At 34.8% G+C, this 17,075-nt stretch overlaps 1 protein-coding gene across 2 annotated transcripts; it reads left to right on the top strand.

The window, feature by feature from the left end:
* Nucleotides 1-510: 510 nt before the first annotated feature.
* On the top strand, nucleotides 511-16,540 carry LOC118034315 (protein ENHANCED DISEASE RESISTANCE 2). Of its 2 annotated transcripts, XM_073406407.1 has the most exons (22): nucleotides 513-1,000; nucleotides 2,416-2,490; nucleotides 2,694-2,747; nucleotides 4,188-4,253; nucleotides 4,579-4,637; nucleotides 5,791-5,870; nucleotides 6,953-7,078; nucleotides 7,944-7,978; nucleotides 8,300-8,400; nucleotides 8,473-8,568; nucleotides 9,321-9,385; nucleotides 9,943-10,014; nucleotides 10,531-10,701; nucleotides 11,594-11,811; nucleotides 11,931-11,997; nucleotides 12,344-12,519; nucleotides 12,808-12,909; nucleotides 13,563-13,610; nucleotides 14,237-14,380; nucleotides 14,480-14,575; nucleotides 15,009-15,110; nucleotides 15,928-16,540. In XM_073406407.1, exons 1-22 carry the CDS (start codon nucleotides 674-676, stop codon nucleotides 16,018-16,020), a joined length of 2,373 nt encoding a protein of 790 aa, XP_073262508.1. In that variant the 5' UTR covers nucleotides 513-673; the 3' UTR covers nucleotides 16,021-16,540. The 2 variants fall into 2 exon arrangements, 1 of the variants encoding a protein (XP_073262508.1); XR_012168711.1 differs by lacking the exons at nucleotides 15,009-15,110; nucleotides 15,928-16,540 and adding an exon at nucleotides 13,943-13,983 and having other exon boundaries at nucleotides 511-1,000.
* Nucleotides 16,541-17,075: the final 535 nt, after the last annotated feature.

Genomic DNA, 17,075 nt, shown 5'->3' with positions numbered 1-17,075 from the left:
ATTGAATCTTCAAAAGTTTAAAATTACAAGTAATGCTATTTCTCATCATCAAAATCAAAACTAGAGAATTAACATCTCTCGTTTTAAAATTTTGAGACAACAAAATTTAAAATTATAATTAATTTTACACGGATCCTTTATTTTATATTGATTTTGAAATATCTTAATATAAACATCCAATTCATAGTTTTATTCTATTTATTAAAAAAATAAAATAAAATCCATACATCTATATTATTTTTTCAATCTGAAATTAAAATGATTGAGTCATTTTATTTGGACCGGAAACTTGGTGATGTACAAAACCAAATTAAAAACTTATTCAACTCAATTATTAAAAAAAAAAAAAAAACTATAGGATTACACATTATTTTTTGGAAAAATAAGTTGAATTGAGTAATTTTTAGATCATCAAGTTGAAAACATCTATATAATTTGAGGACTGATCTGGTAGTTTTCCCAAACCAAATGTCCATCTTGGAAAAATGAACTAATAACGACGTCATATTTCAGAAATCTGTGGGGAAGGAGGTGGAGACGAGGAGTGGAGACGAGGAAGGAAAATCCTAACGCCTTTAACCTCCTCATAAATAAATACGCTCATCACACACAGAACGGATTTCTGCTACATTCAAATTAAAACCTGATTGATCAAAGAAGACAGTGAAAAGCGATGGAATCAACGACGACGAAAACGACGAAGGTGAAGGTGAGGATAGTGGAGAGAGAAGGTGGTTCAGATGGAAGTAGTGGAAGCGGGGAGAGCAGTGGCGCCAGTGGTGGCGGCGGCGGCGGCGGCAGTGGTGGTGGTGGAGGCGGCGGCGGCGGCAGTGGTAGTGGTGGCGGAGGAGAAGAGAGGGCGATTTATGTGTATTCTGGCTGGGTTTATCATTTGGGGACGAACTCGATAGGGCGTCAGTATTGTCATTTGAGATTCTTGTTTATTAAAGGAAAATATGTTCAGATGTACAAGCGTGATCCTCAGGATCATCCTGGCATCGTATGCTTTCTTCTTTGCCTGCCTTTTTTCTTTATTGTTTTTTGCTGCCTTTTGTTTTGGCTCAAGGATCAAGAAAGTAAACGCTGCTTTTTTTGTGTGTGATGTTAATCTGATTCTTTTTTTATGTTATATTTTTTTTTATGGATTGAAGTTAAAAAAAAAATGGAACTGATTTGTATTGGAGAAGGTTTGTTATTTTGAGCAGTTATGGTTGCGAGAAAAGAGTTATTTGATAATATCTGCAGGTGTTGATTTGAATGAAGGTAAAACACAAGTTGTAGGATTTTGTGGGTAAACAAAGGGTTGAAATGGGTTGATGGAACATTGGACTGAGAGAGGTGGGAAGTGTTGTGGCTACTGGGTGGAGAGTTGAATATAGGTTTTGATAATTTTGCTAGGTTGATCTGAGTGCTGTCGTGGGGTTGTTGGAGGCTTTGAGGTTTATAAATGTTGGAATTGCACCTGCGATGAGATTTGTTGTTGTAGATGTGGTTTTGCATTGAAAAATGGGAAGGTTAGTGGAATTTTAAGAACTTTCAGTGAGGTTTTATGTAGCGTGTCTAAATTTCCCACCAAACCGGCAAAACCTATAAAAATGTGATGTTAGGGTGCGAACGCACATTTCTTTGTCGTGAAAAATTCTCAAAACGTGTTCTGAAGTGGGAATTTTTCTCTTTGTTTTTTTTTTTTTCGTGGATTAGATTGGCAGTGTGAGGTAAAATGGTTTAACCTGGTGAGTAAGACCCTTGGCTGGATGCATATTTTGATCCTGTCCACCTATGTCTTCTGATAAGAAACTCAAAAATAGAGATCAAAGTAGGAAATCAAAATGCGCTTTCCAGGTGCATTAGAAATGTAGTTAATGAAGCTGATTTATTTGGTCTGAATTTGTTGTCTTGTTCGAAAATTTCTTTCTTGCGGTTTGCACAGCACCTAGTTTAGGCAAGGATGTAGGGTTCTGCCTCTTCAGCCGCGTAGCGCTTTGGTTATTGTTATCTTTTGGCCTTTGTAACCTTTTTCCATTTTCTTTATACCGTTTCCTTCTTTTTCTGGGATTCTTTAGGAGGAGAATTTGTTTCCGATTGTGTATTATTTCTTGCAGTAACAGCCTCTTACTGAAAAATAATTATAAAATTCACCTGCTAATCTATGGTTATATTTCCTGTTTTTATTTTGTTCCTTGTTTTTGTAAATGACCCTTCTTCTTCCATCGAAGGGGAGAAAAAGAGAAAACTGAGATCATGTAATTTTAAGCTTCCCATCTTGGTTTATTATGGCGCACAACAAGCTCATTTTATACACAACAGATTTGTGCATCAGCAAGTTTTTAAAGTGCACAATCAATTTAACTATGTGATTTCAGGTGTTCAATTTGATTTGTACTTAATTCTGACTTGACTTTTTTTTTCGTCCAGAAACATATCAGGAAGGGTGTGATAGGGCCTACACTTAAGGTGGAGGAGCTAGGGCGTCGAAAACTCAATCATGGGGTAAGAACCTTGTCAATCTATATGTCATGAGTACTTAGACGTATTAAATGTCTTTTTGGTTCTTCATACTATAAGCCGTCATTTTTTTTACGCTTCCTCTGTTGGTTTAGCCATTCTCCTCTTTCTTGAATAGCCTTTGAATCATGTCCAGTCATAAGAGTGAGAAAATAATCTAGGCTAACTCTTTTTTTCCTTGAATGTAGGATTTTTATGTTTTACGGTTTTACAATCAATTGGATGAGACAAAAAAAGGAGAAGTAAGTTACAGTTTTCATCTATAGTTTGCAAATTATTGGTGCAATTTCAAGATGAGTTCGATATTTCAATGTGAAGTGGTAAAGATTGTTGGCGTTTTAGAATCCATACTATGCACTGAACATATTCATTTATCTGTCGATTATGTGCTTTATTTTATTTTTTGTGATGATTGATTGTCTTGTGTCTGCTCGTTGTGATAACTTACCATACAGAATTTATAGTTGGCCTGCATGAAAGAAATATCAAATAAAGTGGCATTTGTGCCAGTTCACATGTTAGTTTCTTTCTCCATTTTCTCAATGCTAAGCAAATAAACAATGGATAGCCTCTCTTTAGGCATGCCATCTTCTACCTGTATCTTTTTTAATTGTCTGGATCTTAAAAAATGGATCCTAAAAATAATGATTATATTGTACAATTTAATTAATGATTCCAAGCCAACACTTCCATCTGTTTTACAACCCAGTAGACTCCACTGCTTTGTGTTCCCTATTTCACATTAAAGGCAGGTTTCTGGCTGTTAAGACTTTCTAAAGCTGTCAGTGATGCAAACTAATCAAACCTCAATTCACCAACACTACATCCACTGTGTTGTCAATTGCTATTTAGCAGACATTTGTCTTTATTCAACTTCAGACCTCTTATGTTCTATTAAGCCATCTTACCCGACCTGGTTGTTAAGAAAAGCAGCCTCCAAGTTTTTAAGTTCTGACAATAACCTAAAACTTGCTCTTTGAAATTCCTTAGAAGCTGAGATCATCAATAATTCTTAAACCCAATTCAAAATTTTATTTGTCTTAAAGAATAGAGTATACTCTAATAGCTTCCACTAGTAGAACCTGTGATTGCACACTCTAAGAAACCATCATTGCAAAATTCTGAAAAATAACTAGAATTGGAAATTTATTATGAAGAATATTCCTTTTTGAGCCTTTATCTAATTGGCATTCATACAAGAGCATTATGTAGAATTTTCCAGAAAGGCAACACATTCCAGGGGTTCACTGACATGTATTTATTAGCTCTCATCTTTTACTTACATGCAAAACATTCTTCTTTATGCAATAAATATTGAGTGAGTTTGGAAGGAAAAACGGATTATTAAGTTCCAGAAAGATAGCTTTATAAGCTGAAAATGTCTTTCATAATTATATGCACAAATGCCTGTCTCGAGTATGTTACCTGATGCATGCCTGCACGTGGGATGCACTCATTGTCACACACAATGCTACTGTTACATCCCAGGGTGTAATCTTTAAAATCATGTGCTCTTGAGATGTTATTTGGAATCTGCATTTGGCTTGTGCTAACCTGGTGGGCCCTTTCATTTGCTGGTTTTTTTAATAAAGCAAATTAGTTTTATTTTCAAATAATTCTTAGTTACGCTTTCCTTTATATGCCAGAAAGACTTGCAACTAATTGCTTGTTTGTGCTTCAAGATTGCTTGTGCTACAGCTGGAGAGGTTAAACAATGGATGGAAGCATTTGATCAGGGGAAGCAACAGGTACAGGGAATTAGACTTGAACGTGGTGAATAATTGGTCCTGTCACCTGTGTTAATTTTATATAGAATATCAGAGGTAGTTTCACATATAAAATCATCATGGCAGAAACAATTATAACTGCATTATTTATTATATTGTGTTATGGTATTTTATTCAATTTGTTATGTTTGGTTTCCTTTCTGACAACTCAAAAGAAATACTTGGTCCTTGTCTTGAAAGTGGAACTTATTGTTTTTGTTTTGAAAAAAATTGGTACTTTGTGTAAGTAATGTTAGATTCATCAAATTCTTCTCTTGTTTGGACCATCATAATATTCTTTTGGCAGGCTGAATTTGAACTTGCAAGAGGACTTAGTGCCAGAGACAAGCTGAACATGGAGACAGAGTATGCTTCCTACTTATGGATCATCTTGTTTAAATAATTATCTTTGGATGAGTCTCTTCACCAATTGGTTTTGCTTGGATAATCATAGAGGATTTAACAACCAAATTAAGCGAGAAATGGAGGAATCTGATTGCTTGATGGGAAAAAAGCTATTCTTGTATATATGCATATATACACTCATTGGAGTCTGTAATCTCCCCACATTTACAGCTAGTTGAATCCTGGCTCTACTTATAGCTAGTAATTTTTCACAATAATGAATTAAAAAGACACTCTTTTTGCAGCCAGATAATCCTAATTTGCTGATTTCTCAAGAAATGTAAATGTGATACCCATAGTTTGATCGACAATGGTTTCTGGTCTCAGTTACTCTTGCTGTATGTTGATATTTGGGTCTAGGTGACCAATTCAAAAATCCCCCAAATGGTTGTAGATGCGAGATTGACAAGTTATTATTCCTTAAAATAAGTGTTTAGAGAGGCTCAAGCACATATTATTATTAGCTAGTATTTATATGTAAAGTTATCATTTCCACATGAAATCATGAATCATCAGAGCAACAAACATATAGCCAGGAAAAGTTATCATTTCCCAGGACAGTGGGCCAATGCTAGTATTCCTCGGAGAATTTGGGTGGAAGATGTCCCCTATTCTGCTTCATCTCTTGTACTGCTGGATTCTCCTTTAGTTTAATGTTATGTTTATTCCTGAAAAAAGTTATCATTTCCTATTTCATTATTTTGTTTGTAGATGTGTGATGTTATCGTGTCCTGTATTCTTGCAACAAGTATATAATGAAGATAAAGTACAAACAGTGGGGACAGTTGGTTTTGCTGGTTGATGGTCTATTCACTTCTAAAGAAGACAGGTGTTTAAATTCTTGCCAATTTTATATGAAAACTAGGGGGACTAATCACTTGTAGCCAGGTCTATAACACAACTCTAGGATAGCTTATAATTAATGCAGGTAGTCAAAAGAGGCATAGGTTTTCTTGGGTGTCACTCTAAATCTGTGGAATCATATTGGCAATGCTTTTGTTTTTTATTGTTAATTTCTATTCTTAATTTTTGCTTGGTTCACTGCAGGATTTTATTGTCTGGTATTCTGGATGAATTATTATTGTTTGAAATCTCTTCTCTTTTGTTTTGCAAGGATTATCAATCTTGAAGGACATCGACCTAGAGTGAGGAGATATGCTTATGGATTGAAAAAGTTAATAAGAATAGGGCAAGGTAAGGTGTTACTCTCACTACTCATTAGCAAAACTGTTGCAACTCATTAGGCATTGGAGATTTTTCCAATTGTTTTATACATTTTTCTTGTCCTAGACATGAATAATCAAAGTTAAGAGTGCATATCTTAGTAAAGTGTGCATATCTTGTCATGGATTACTGCATGACATAGGCTTTGCAGGACTTCCAAGTGTTCATGTATTTCAATTTTCAAAGTAATGTTTTTTTGGCCACATCTGGAGTTGACTTCTATACAAGAGTGTGGCAACTTTTGGGATGTTATGTGTTTGTGATGGTATGGATCTGACATAGAACTGTCTATAGTACAAAGGTTATGGTGGGATTTTTTGGTGCTCATGTGCATGATAGATATGTTCCATCATAGAAATTTCAACTCGTACATAAATTTATCATGATGTTCAGCAAGAAATGAGCAAAATTGCAGTGAGCTTAATGAGCTCAAACCAGCCATTGCTACCCATGTCCACTAAAAAAATTAAAATTAGAGGATTTATTTTTTGGTGAAGACCCATTTATCCTAGCAATGGAAAATTAAAAAAAAAAAAAGTTAGTAAAATAAACCAGGAAAACAATTTCTTGGATGTGATGATGTCTGCTTGCATTTCTTAACATACAGGAAGATTATAACATTTGTTGCATTGATCATTATATGATTTGTCTTTGTGATAGCCATGTTGTGTGTGTTCCTTTTGTTATAATCCTTTCTTGGTAAATCCTATAACAACTTAATTTAAATATTTATCTTCGTTATAAGAAATTGGGAAAGTTTAATATTGGATGAAATGTATACCCGTTAAACATGCTAAGTGAATGTTTTATATCCTTCTATTTGGTGTTGACAAATATTGAATAAATTTGACTGTAAGAGTAATTTTTACAAAATAAAATATTGATGAATTTTTGTCAAATTGCTTCAACTCTTGATGCCAATTTTATATTTTATACCAAGTAACCTATCAATATGTGTGCTATAGAAATACTTACTGGTATGGAATAATCTTTAGTTTTTTAAAAAAAAAAAAATTAATTTGCTAGTTCTGTCTGTCTTTTGTTATTGACAGGTCCAGAAACACTTATTCGGCAATCCTCAAATGTGGCTACTAAGGTTAGGCCTGATAGGTACTCTGAGGGTGAGGTTGGAGATGCAATCGACTTTCATCAATGGAAATGTGTTCGTACAGCTAATGGTACCTTTCTATTATGCAATTTTCATGTTCTTGTTTCCAAGTGATAGTCATTGCTTTGTAGATGGTCCTCCCCAAAGCCTTTCTTTCTCATTTTCTCTAGAGACTTTGACCATTCACATGTTCTTTTTTCTAAATATATCATTTCATATTCTTCATGAACTGACTACTCATAAATATCTCTATTAGTGTATGGATATCCCAAATCCTTCATTTTGTATCCCAGATTCATATTTCTTATATGCCATTGATGAGATGGTACAGTTTATATATGTGGTTAGGATTTTTTATTTGTCTTTAACTTTTTTGGATTAATTCTGGAGAAAAATGGACACTTACTGTATAGTTTGTTTAAAATTATCATGGCATTTTTGCTGGCCTTGGGAGAAAAATATCAATGGGTTGCTTTCTTGGGAATGGCTAATATAACTCTATTGAAACCTCTGAGCTTCTACAGAAGAACCACAAAAGATAAGGCAGGGATCAGATCTGTGTTCAATTTACTATTGCCCTCATAGGTATATTTTCAATGTGGATGATCCATACTATTGATAAGAATAGAATGCTACTAGTACTGATAGACTAAATGAGCAGGGGAAAGAAAATGTAAATTATCTATGCTTTGGGCATTCTCACAACTTATAAACATGTAGCTTGTGATTGCAATCTCTCAACAGTTGATGGTTACTGGGCCTGCTAAAACATGCAACAGAATCATTGTATTGGCATTTAGTACACAAATATATACTTTAGTATATTTCAAATATTGAGCAGAGCATGATAGAATAGGTTTTACAGGTTTGACATGAAATTTGTTAACTATACGTTGATTTTCATTTCTAAATACTTCCTATTGCTGTGGTTTCAGGTGTTCGAATCTTTGAGGATGTGTCCGATTCCAAGGTTTATGTTTCTTACTGTATCTGTTAGCCTTGATCGGAAAATGTTTTCTTGAATTCTTATGGAGAATTATCCTGGAAAACAATCGTCATTGTGATCCCTCTCTCTCTCTTCTGTAATAACATGAAAAATTGACATTCATGGTTAGATTGTGAAAATTAAGATGGAAGATGTGAAGTTTGCTGTTGTGGGTGATTGAATTTGTATGTATCTGACTTAGGTGTCTATGTCTGTAATTTGTCTTTGTTGCTCTTCATGTTATCAATGAACCAAATAAAAAGCCTCTAGTCCTAATCTGCTCTGATACATTGGTAGTGTTTGTAGAATGGTAAAGGTGTTCTTGTGAAGGCTGTTAGTGTGATTGAGGCCAGTGCTGATACTGTTTTTGAAGTGATTTTGAACCTTGACCGACATCAGAGATATGAGTAAGTTTCTTGATTTATCCTCTAGAGCTGTGTTAAAGGATCATTAAATTTCTCTCTAATAATTCATTACAGGTGGGATATGTTGACTGGCAACTTGGAGCTGTTAGATTCTTATGATGGACACTATGATGTTGTCTATGGGACATGTGATTCCAATTATCTTTCCCGGTAATGTCTTTAGGCTGGATTGTTAGTGCATTTTGCAAAATGTATAAAGTCTTTTTTTGGTGGCTGGTTTGCTGCTAAAAAGACCCTGCCTCTGAAAGAAAATATTTTTTCTCCCATTATTTTCTTCTTCGAGTGTGCATGTAATCTTTCCACAATGATTAGAAATTAAATACCATGGTCTATTTCTATTTTTTCGTCCTTGTTTCCATTGCAGTCTGGATTTAACTGGCTAACTAAACCCTTCCTAGTAAATGAATGGAGCTGGAAATAGAAACTAAATGGCTTAAATACTTAAACTCGCACATTGCACATGTTGTTATACCGAGAAACTTGTGTGTGCTATTTTATCATCATCATCATTGCACATGTTGCTGCAGGACAAGCATATAGTTCTATATTTTAAGCATATGTGATCTCAACCAAATTTAAACCATAAAGTGCAACTGGATTGGACACATGTTAAACTTTGAAACAACAACTATGCCACCTTTATAAGTAATTATTTGTACTTCAACCAACCATGCCATTGCTGTGCTTTGCATATCATAGTTTTCTTAAGCTTCTTGTACACAATTGACTTTTAAATCTTGCACTCGTAGTGATTTTTCCTTATTATTATTATTATTTAACATCATGATTCATGAGGCACTAGTAATTAAAGTAAGAGTGGCTGCAATAGAAGTTAGTTTTAACTGCATCATGCTTCTTATTTCATCACTAAGAACTTACTTGTTAGACAACCTGTTCCACAGGTGGAAATCAAATAGAGATTTTGTCTTCTCTAGGCAATGGTTTCATGGACAAGACGGAACATACAGTAAGCAAATATAATTAACTGATTTACAGTTGCTTGTCATTTGGTGCAATGCTATGTGATATGCCACAAAGTTTTTAGACCAGGTGAACTAAACCCTCCCTTTATCTGGTAATGTCTGGGACTGCCCCTTCTACATCTAGGAGAACTAAATCTCCTGATCTGCACCCTGCATTCTCTCTCTGTGCCAAAATTTGTTACTACTGCACTGCCATGTTAGAAGAAGAGGCATAATGATGCTTAGATCATTGGCTGCATGCATAGATCAAGTTGCTTTTCAAGTCTGAGACAATATGAGTCATACTTGGCCTATATTTGTTGGATTAATTTAACATCATCACAAGTTAATATGCTTGTTGAATTACCACTAAACATTATGGTACCTGCTTGAAGAATGGTCAATAGTCCAATATAATGTGAATCATGCCATTATCTTTTCTGAGAATCTATAGTTAGATTCTTTCTTTGATTTTTTTTTTTAACTTTCTTCTATAGTTCATTAAATCAATTTCACTTGCCACCCCTGCTGTTGGCTGACATATTTCTGTTTATTTCTGAAGCAATTTTGCAGCTTCCTGCTGTGCATAAGGAGCGACCTCCAAGATCTGGATATCAGCGGGAGAAAATCAACCGTAAGTGGATTCATCTTTTAAAATGCTATATTTTCATAATATCTGAACCATTTGGAACTGATTATTGGTTCACAAATATTACCATTATCAAGGAACTAGACAGTAAATTGGGTTTACTATGATGTATTCAGCAGGGGATGGGATCTAAATATTTAAAAGTTAAATGAAGCAGGTGTATCTCTCTAGCTTCAATTAAATATATTTGTGTTGATGCAAGGATATACCGTTCCATTATTCCTCTCTGTTCAAAATTTAAATCTTTGGATTACATTATCGGACCTTGTTGTGAACGTCAAATAATTCAGTTGCCTTGCTTGCTTGCTATTTATATTATCTTGGTGCATTTCTATATCCATGCAGATAATGAAGCTTCTTTTTTCTGGTCATCTCTGATTGTTTTGTGTTAGGTTTCAGTTTCACATGCAAGCTGATCATCTGCAATAATAAATGAAAAACTATCAACTGCCTTCATTGATTTGCTGTTTTCTGTTGATCTGTATTATTCATGAGTTGTAGCTTCTACATGGGAGATTAGAGATTTAAATACACCCATGGAGTCAAATACAGCAAGATGTCTTGTGATGCAAATGTTAGAGATACAAGAAGCAGGATGGTGCAGATGGAAGAAAAGTCGTGGCTCAAAGTTTGAGAAGACTATTTCTTTTGCATTATTATCTCAAGTGGAAGGTTTGGTTTTGATCCTTTCCTTGTCTGGTACACGCTGTGATAAAAAGTCTTCCTTTTAGGCCATCTAACATATATTGCCTCAGCCTAGTGAGGTCTGAGAGATTTCAGGAAGTTCTGTCATCGGAACTCCAACCCATGATACGATTCTTGATCAACTGAGAAACCAACTTCTCTGGTCTCTAGACTACAAGTTTGGCAAGAACTAACAAGGGTCGTTGCATCTTCACATGTCTATTATTTACTTATTTATGTTTGGACCATAACTTCTATAAATTGGTCATTGATCAAGTTAAGGAATCACTTTGTTGTTGGCAACTAACATTTTTGTGATGTTATCTCGTCTCCCTAAGTGTTTATACCTTATCCTTCTTTGCAAGCCTTTCTCCTCTCCTTCTAAATATGCTCTTTGTGCATCCAGAATCCTGCCTGTTTAATTGAATAGCTTTTAGAACCTAGGTAATTTTTTATCCCAATTATTTCATAAAATAGCATCCTACCTAGCAGTGAAATGATTGGCAATGTGTGGTTTTGTCTAATTTTGAAAGGGTTTACTTGGAATTAGTGGATTGATTTGTTGATACTATGGCACAACTGCCAAACTGTTTCTTGCTGAAAATCAAATGTGACAATTCGTTCTCATCATACAGATTATTCCTTTGAGACTAGGAGAAGTGTTACCTATAAAATAAAATTATTTTATTGTTCAATATAAGCAAAGATGAAATTTTATTATGAAAACCCAGGTATGGTATGTGAGACATTGAAATTTCAAGAAATGTCATGTTCTTCCAAACAATATTAAAAGTAAATCCTATGAAATTAGGCTGCTGTAATTCTCTCTGTTATCTTAATCATACTGGTGGTTAAATACTCTTGGTTCATTGTCAATCAGGTCTGAAAGAATATATAGCAGCAAATCCAGCATTCAAATTTGAACATTCCACAACAGTCATCAATTCTAGAATTTCTGATGGTGCCATCTCTAGCAGTGAATATGAGGAATCTGAAGTGCAAGATGAGTTTTATGATGCAATGGCTGATGACTCTTCATCATCATCATCATCAGAAGAAGAAGAAGAAGAGAGTGATGATGACCATGAAAAAGTCAAGGTTATTTTAGAGTACTTTTGATGTCTCATTTATAGTTTATAGTTGAACCCAACTGTCTTATAGATAGCAATCGAAATTCTAAAGAACTCTTGAGCTGAAAGACATCTGTCTTATGGCAGGTAGTGAAAGTTAAACTGAGGAATGTTTCATGGGCCATCGCAGGCTTGACATTGAAGCGAGCTCCAGGTCCTTTCTCTTCTGGATGATAATAACCTTACTGGTCCTTTGTTGCTATTTCTTTCGCATTGGTGTTACTCTTTTGGTGGCTTGAAAATTATCTCCGTTCCCAATAATAGTAGATATTTTGCCTTCTTGGTATACAAGTAAAGCTTTACTTTTGGTGATAAAATTGTATATACCGACTGCCTTATTTCCAATGTAGTTGACTTAAATGAGGAGAAAATGGAAAAAGGAAATAGTGCTTAGGATCATACTTTTGTCTGTGCTTCAGTAAGTGCCAAGTCTTAACTGACAACTTGTGTCTTTTTCCCTTTTGCTGTATAGTCTCAGTATTGCTCTATTTCAAATGCAGATCTAGATGCAAGTAAGGACTTGGATCCATGTATAGCTCCGATCAATATTGATCCAAGCCAATTTCATGGTTCTCTCAACAAAGGAAAGGATGAAAATGATTCAAACTGTTGGACTTCTCCAAGCAGCACAGGATTTATGGTTAGAGGAAAGACTTATCTAAAAGATAGCTCTAAGGTGGGTTCTTCTTTCTTTTCAGTACATTGTTAATAATATCTTATTTATCATATTATAATGTCAAAATGAAAGGGATTGCTTATTTGCTATGCGTGTTTGTGCTGCATGTTTTGCATTTAAATGCATGTTGGAGGTTGTGTTGTCTCATTTAATGAGACTGATAGTTTATGGATTAGTAATTGAGTTGATGATGAAGACCATCACATTCTGTTTTGAATATTAAATACTGATTTATTAGAAACACTATTGTTTACCTGGATCAAAATGTCATGCATAACCTTTTTGCAGGTAATGGGAGGAGATCCCCTTCTCAAGCTCATTTCAGTTGACTGGTTCAAGGTTGACAAGGCCATAGATGGGATTTCACTTCATCCCAGGTGTCTGGTACAGGTACTGTAGGTTTAATTTTTGGTTTCTCTTAACTGATATAGTTAGGAAAAAAATGTGAAAACTAATCCTTCTCACTTTCATATATGGACTAATATGTACTTAATAGCTATAAATTCTGATTGGGAACCCTGTTTTGCTTGATAGTCTGATATATGCCTATTTAATAGCTCCCTCCCTTGAAGCTATGAAATTTGATTAGGAAGTTGAAATGCTTGAAAAATATATTTGTAGATTTGAAATTTTCATATTTACCATGGTCTAAGAACAGTCTACTCTTTAAAATTATTTTAGAGTACATTTTTTCAGATCAAGCCCGTATTTAGCTAGAACAATCTTGCAACTCTTTGTTATGTGATTATTCATATCTTAGTGGACAGTTTCAAGCTGTCTCTGAAAAGCTATAGTAACTTCATATCTAAGCTTTTAGATTTCATTGCTTGATTTCTGCTGGAATCAAATAATCTCTTGGTTTTCTACTCTTTTTTTCCACCATGGATGATGACTTGTCTTGTTACAGTGTGTGTTAACTTTCTTCTATTAATAATACCTCACCTTTATCTGAAAAGGAGGTGTGGTTCTGCTCTTAAAAAGATATATAGTTCTTTGTAATTTGAGTGGCCATTTATCCAATGATTGCACCTTTTCAATTTCAGACTGAAGCTGGAAAAAAGCTCCCCTTCATTCTGGTCATCAATCTCCAGGTATGCAAAAGAATGCATTCCAATCTCATTCAATTTGATATGTTTTAAAGTGTCAAGAACTTGGAAGTTAGAAGTTAATGTTTTATCTGTGATAAACCATTTTTACAATGCCTGCCACATGCAAGTTTCACATTAGTTACATATATTATATAAAAATTCATAGTTGCCTCTGGGTTTATAAATATGGTGTGAATTTCCAAATGCATGCATTCCAATCTCCATTTTGCTAATTTTCATTCTATACAAAATACTCTTTAACTCTACCCTAATCTGGAACTGTGTTGACTATATGAATTCTTCTCCCTAATTTTCATTCTGCACCATAGTTTCAGTTGGAGACAAAGCCTGCAAAGAACACAGCCTTTTATTTTAGGTATTATAGCTTTACAAGTTATTATAGGTCATTATAAAAAGACTGAAATGCTGATCAAGAAAAATAGAGACTGGAATATGCCTAATCGTATGTAGCCTCTATGCTTTAGAGGATGAAGATGATTTTGGATTTATTAGGCTTGATGAATGTCATTGACCATCTTTAACTTTTAGTATTTTAAGATATTCTCTGATTTTAGAAGGTACATCATCTTTCAAAAAAAGCATGTGGTCATTTCTTTTTTCTGTTTCAGATTCCATCAAAACCAAACTACAGTTTGGTTCTCTACTATGCTGCAGACAGGCCAATAAACAAAAGTTCTTTGTTGGGAAAATTTGTTGATGGGACAGACCTGTTTCGGGATTCAAGATTCAAATTAATTCCTAGCATCGTTGAGGTATTCCATCCCATTAAGATTATTACTAACATTGGTGGCTTTTTCCCTGTGTTTGCCTTTAATATGTGGAGGCAGCTCATTGCTCTTTGAAATTAATAGGGATATTGGATGGTCAAGCGCGCAGTTGGAACAAAAGCTTGCCTATTGGGGAAAGCAGTAACCTGCAAGTACCTCAGACAAGATAATTTTCTAGAGGTAATATTTTCTCAAACTTTTACTGCATCAGATGCAGTAGACACTTTACTTGAGATCATGCAGGATATATAATGAATTAAACTAAAACGCTTTTCTTTGGTTGTGTTTCTGGTAACCAGATTGTGGGTAGATAATTAACATGGTATCCTTGTTCATGTTTTGGAAAAAATTTTGGTTTGTTTCACATATGTATGTTCTTGTACTTGGGGAAAAAATGCATATATACTGATTTTACTAGCAAGTAATATGGTTCGGTTGTGAGTTTCTTGGGCTTATTTGATTATTTAATCAGATAATTAGAACATTCATTCCGATTCATTTTTCTTATTTTGGATGGATAGGCAAGCATAAGCATATTTGTTGCATGCCATAATGCTTTTCTCCTGTTGTTCCTTTAACTTACTGTTTTTATGCTAAAACTTCTGTTTTGTAGATTGCTGTTGATATTGGCTCATCATCTGTGGCAAGAGGGGTCATTGGCCTTGTCCTTGGATATGTCACAAGCTTAGTTGTTGAACTTGCAATTTTGATAGAGGTTTGGACCGCTGTTAAATCACCCTTCCTTTTCTATTCATAGCGCAGTCTTTCCTAGCTATTGTACTTCTTCTGTAGGCTTACAGCGCTTGAGGTTGGTAATGGTTATAAGGTCATAAACTATGACTTATTGCATTTTGTTCCCAACTGTGGGTTGACCTTTACATTTACACCTAGAGATTATTGCACTAGCAACCTAAATGGCCTCCATGATAAAAAGGAAAATAGATTTGTTTAAGTTAAAGTACCTTGTGGATTGGCCCAACCAAAACTTAGGCTGGCTCCAATTTCTCTTTATGATTGTACTCCCTGCCAACTGACAGATCAGTCACCTTGTTGGACACTTGTAACGATGCTAGTTATAGAGCTCATGGTCTGAGACAAGTCCTGGGATCTAATGGCTGAAAACATGGGACTTATGATAAACATGTGTAAACCCAGTTTTTTTTCCTTTCTTTTCAAATGTTAACTACTCACTTTGGGCTTTGTTATACAGCCATATTGATAATCCTTTTGATATTCCTTCTCCTTGTGCAGTGATTGTGGTTCATCTGTTGCTGGTTATTTTAGTTCTATTTATGATTTATTTGAAAGAGTACTAGGGATGCAATGTGCAACATTAAATGACCATAGTTGTGTCCAGCATAGTTGCGTATGTTATAGTTATAATGTCACTAATGGTAATCCTGTGCTGACATAATCTAAGTGAATCTTCATGTATGATTTCTGAATTGTTAACTTAATCCAACTCGCATGATCCTGACTCCTGAGTACATGCACGTGATAATCAACCTGATCGAATCTAGCTGTTTTCCCAGGCAAAAGAGGAGGCAGATCTGCCTGAGTATATTCTCGGGACCGTCCGGCTAAATCGTCTAAGGATTGACACAGCTGTACCTTTGGAGGTTTAAGTTTTTCAATTGTCAACATTCTCCATTCATCGTATTCCAGCGATCGATGCTGTTGTTTTTGGGGCTTCGCTCGCTCTGATATCTATGATCTGGTAAATGATCGCAACAGACATATTATAGTGCTTTGTTTAGATGTATTCACATGGACAGATGGATAAATGGGTTTCTACATGGTGAGCTATAAGCGCAGTTGAAGATTGATCAGGTGTAAAAGATCCCACATAAGTTTGGTTTGGTAGGATTTACAAGGAGAATTAAACTTGAGTTGATGCTCAGCCTTTTACGGAATCGATCATTCGATTGTCGGATTGGAAAACTAGTGTTCGAGTATCAGCAAACTGGGTAAGTGTGCTGGTAGATACCATCTTGTATCCAAATTATTCAGCTCTAAATTTGTCAGAATGCTATTTTTTAAAAAAACATCTAAGCTATTTGCAACTCATGGTTCTTGCTTTGCCAAGGTAAAGAAAACAGGAATTTGTGTAACCAAACAAGAATGGACTGGTTGTTTTCTTTTGTTGCTTGTGGTGTTCATTGCATCATGGTTCGACTTCGTTAGGTATGGACCGTGTGGTTTAGGTTATGTGTTGAAGTCCTCAATTCTTCTTTCACATCAAAATGTAGGGCATGCTCAAAACCTCACCAGCCGTTAATTACTTGAACACTAGACACTGTTAATCCATAATTGGTCGAAGCAGATTTCATGCTTTACAGTGCTATATCAAACAAAAACAGTAAGAGGAAAGAATTGTTGAACTGATGTGAATCAAAGGAGTGTCTTTTCTCCAATCACTATACCAACTCCACCCACCTATATTTAATACTTTATTTCCAAATGCATGCCAAGCTTTATGATTGATTGACGTTTTCTGCTTGTAGAATGTTTTGTTCATTAGTTTCTGCACCAGCCTTTTTTTTTATTTTTTGAGTTTGTTTTTATAAAAAAAAAAAAAAACCACCACATGCCAATCATTCAAAAATATATATATTCAGTAAAATAACACAGCTACCAATTTATGTTCTTAAAAATAACATGGTTCATAAGATTGCGATGC

This window comes from Populus alba, chromosome 18, assembly GCF_005239225.2.
Source record: "Populus alba chromosome 18, ASM523922v2, whole genome shotgun sequence".
Taxonomy (NCBI): domain Eukaryota; kingdom Viridiplantae; phylum Streptophyta; class Magnoliopsida; order Malpighiales; family Salicaceae; genus Populus; species Populus alba.
Note: the sequence above shows the minus strand (reverse complement) of the source record. Positions and strands in the feature narration are given on the sequence as shown.

Coding starts and splice junctions, on each gene's coding strand:
- LOC118034315 (XM_073406407.1), top strand. CDS start 674: ATGGAATCAACGACGACGAAAACGACGAAGGTGAAGGTGAGGATAGTG. Junction 10,702..11,593: donor ATTATTATCTCAAGTGGAAG/GTTTGGTTTTGA, acceptor ATTGTCAATCAG/GTCTGAAAGAATATATAGCA. Junction 12,910..13,562: donor ATCCCAGGTGTCTGGTACAG/GTACTGTAGGTT, acceptor TTTCAATTTCAG/ACTGAAGCTGGAAAAAAGCT.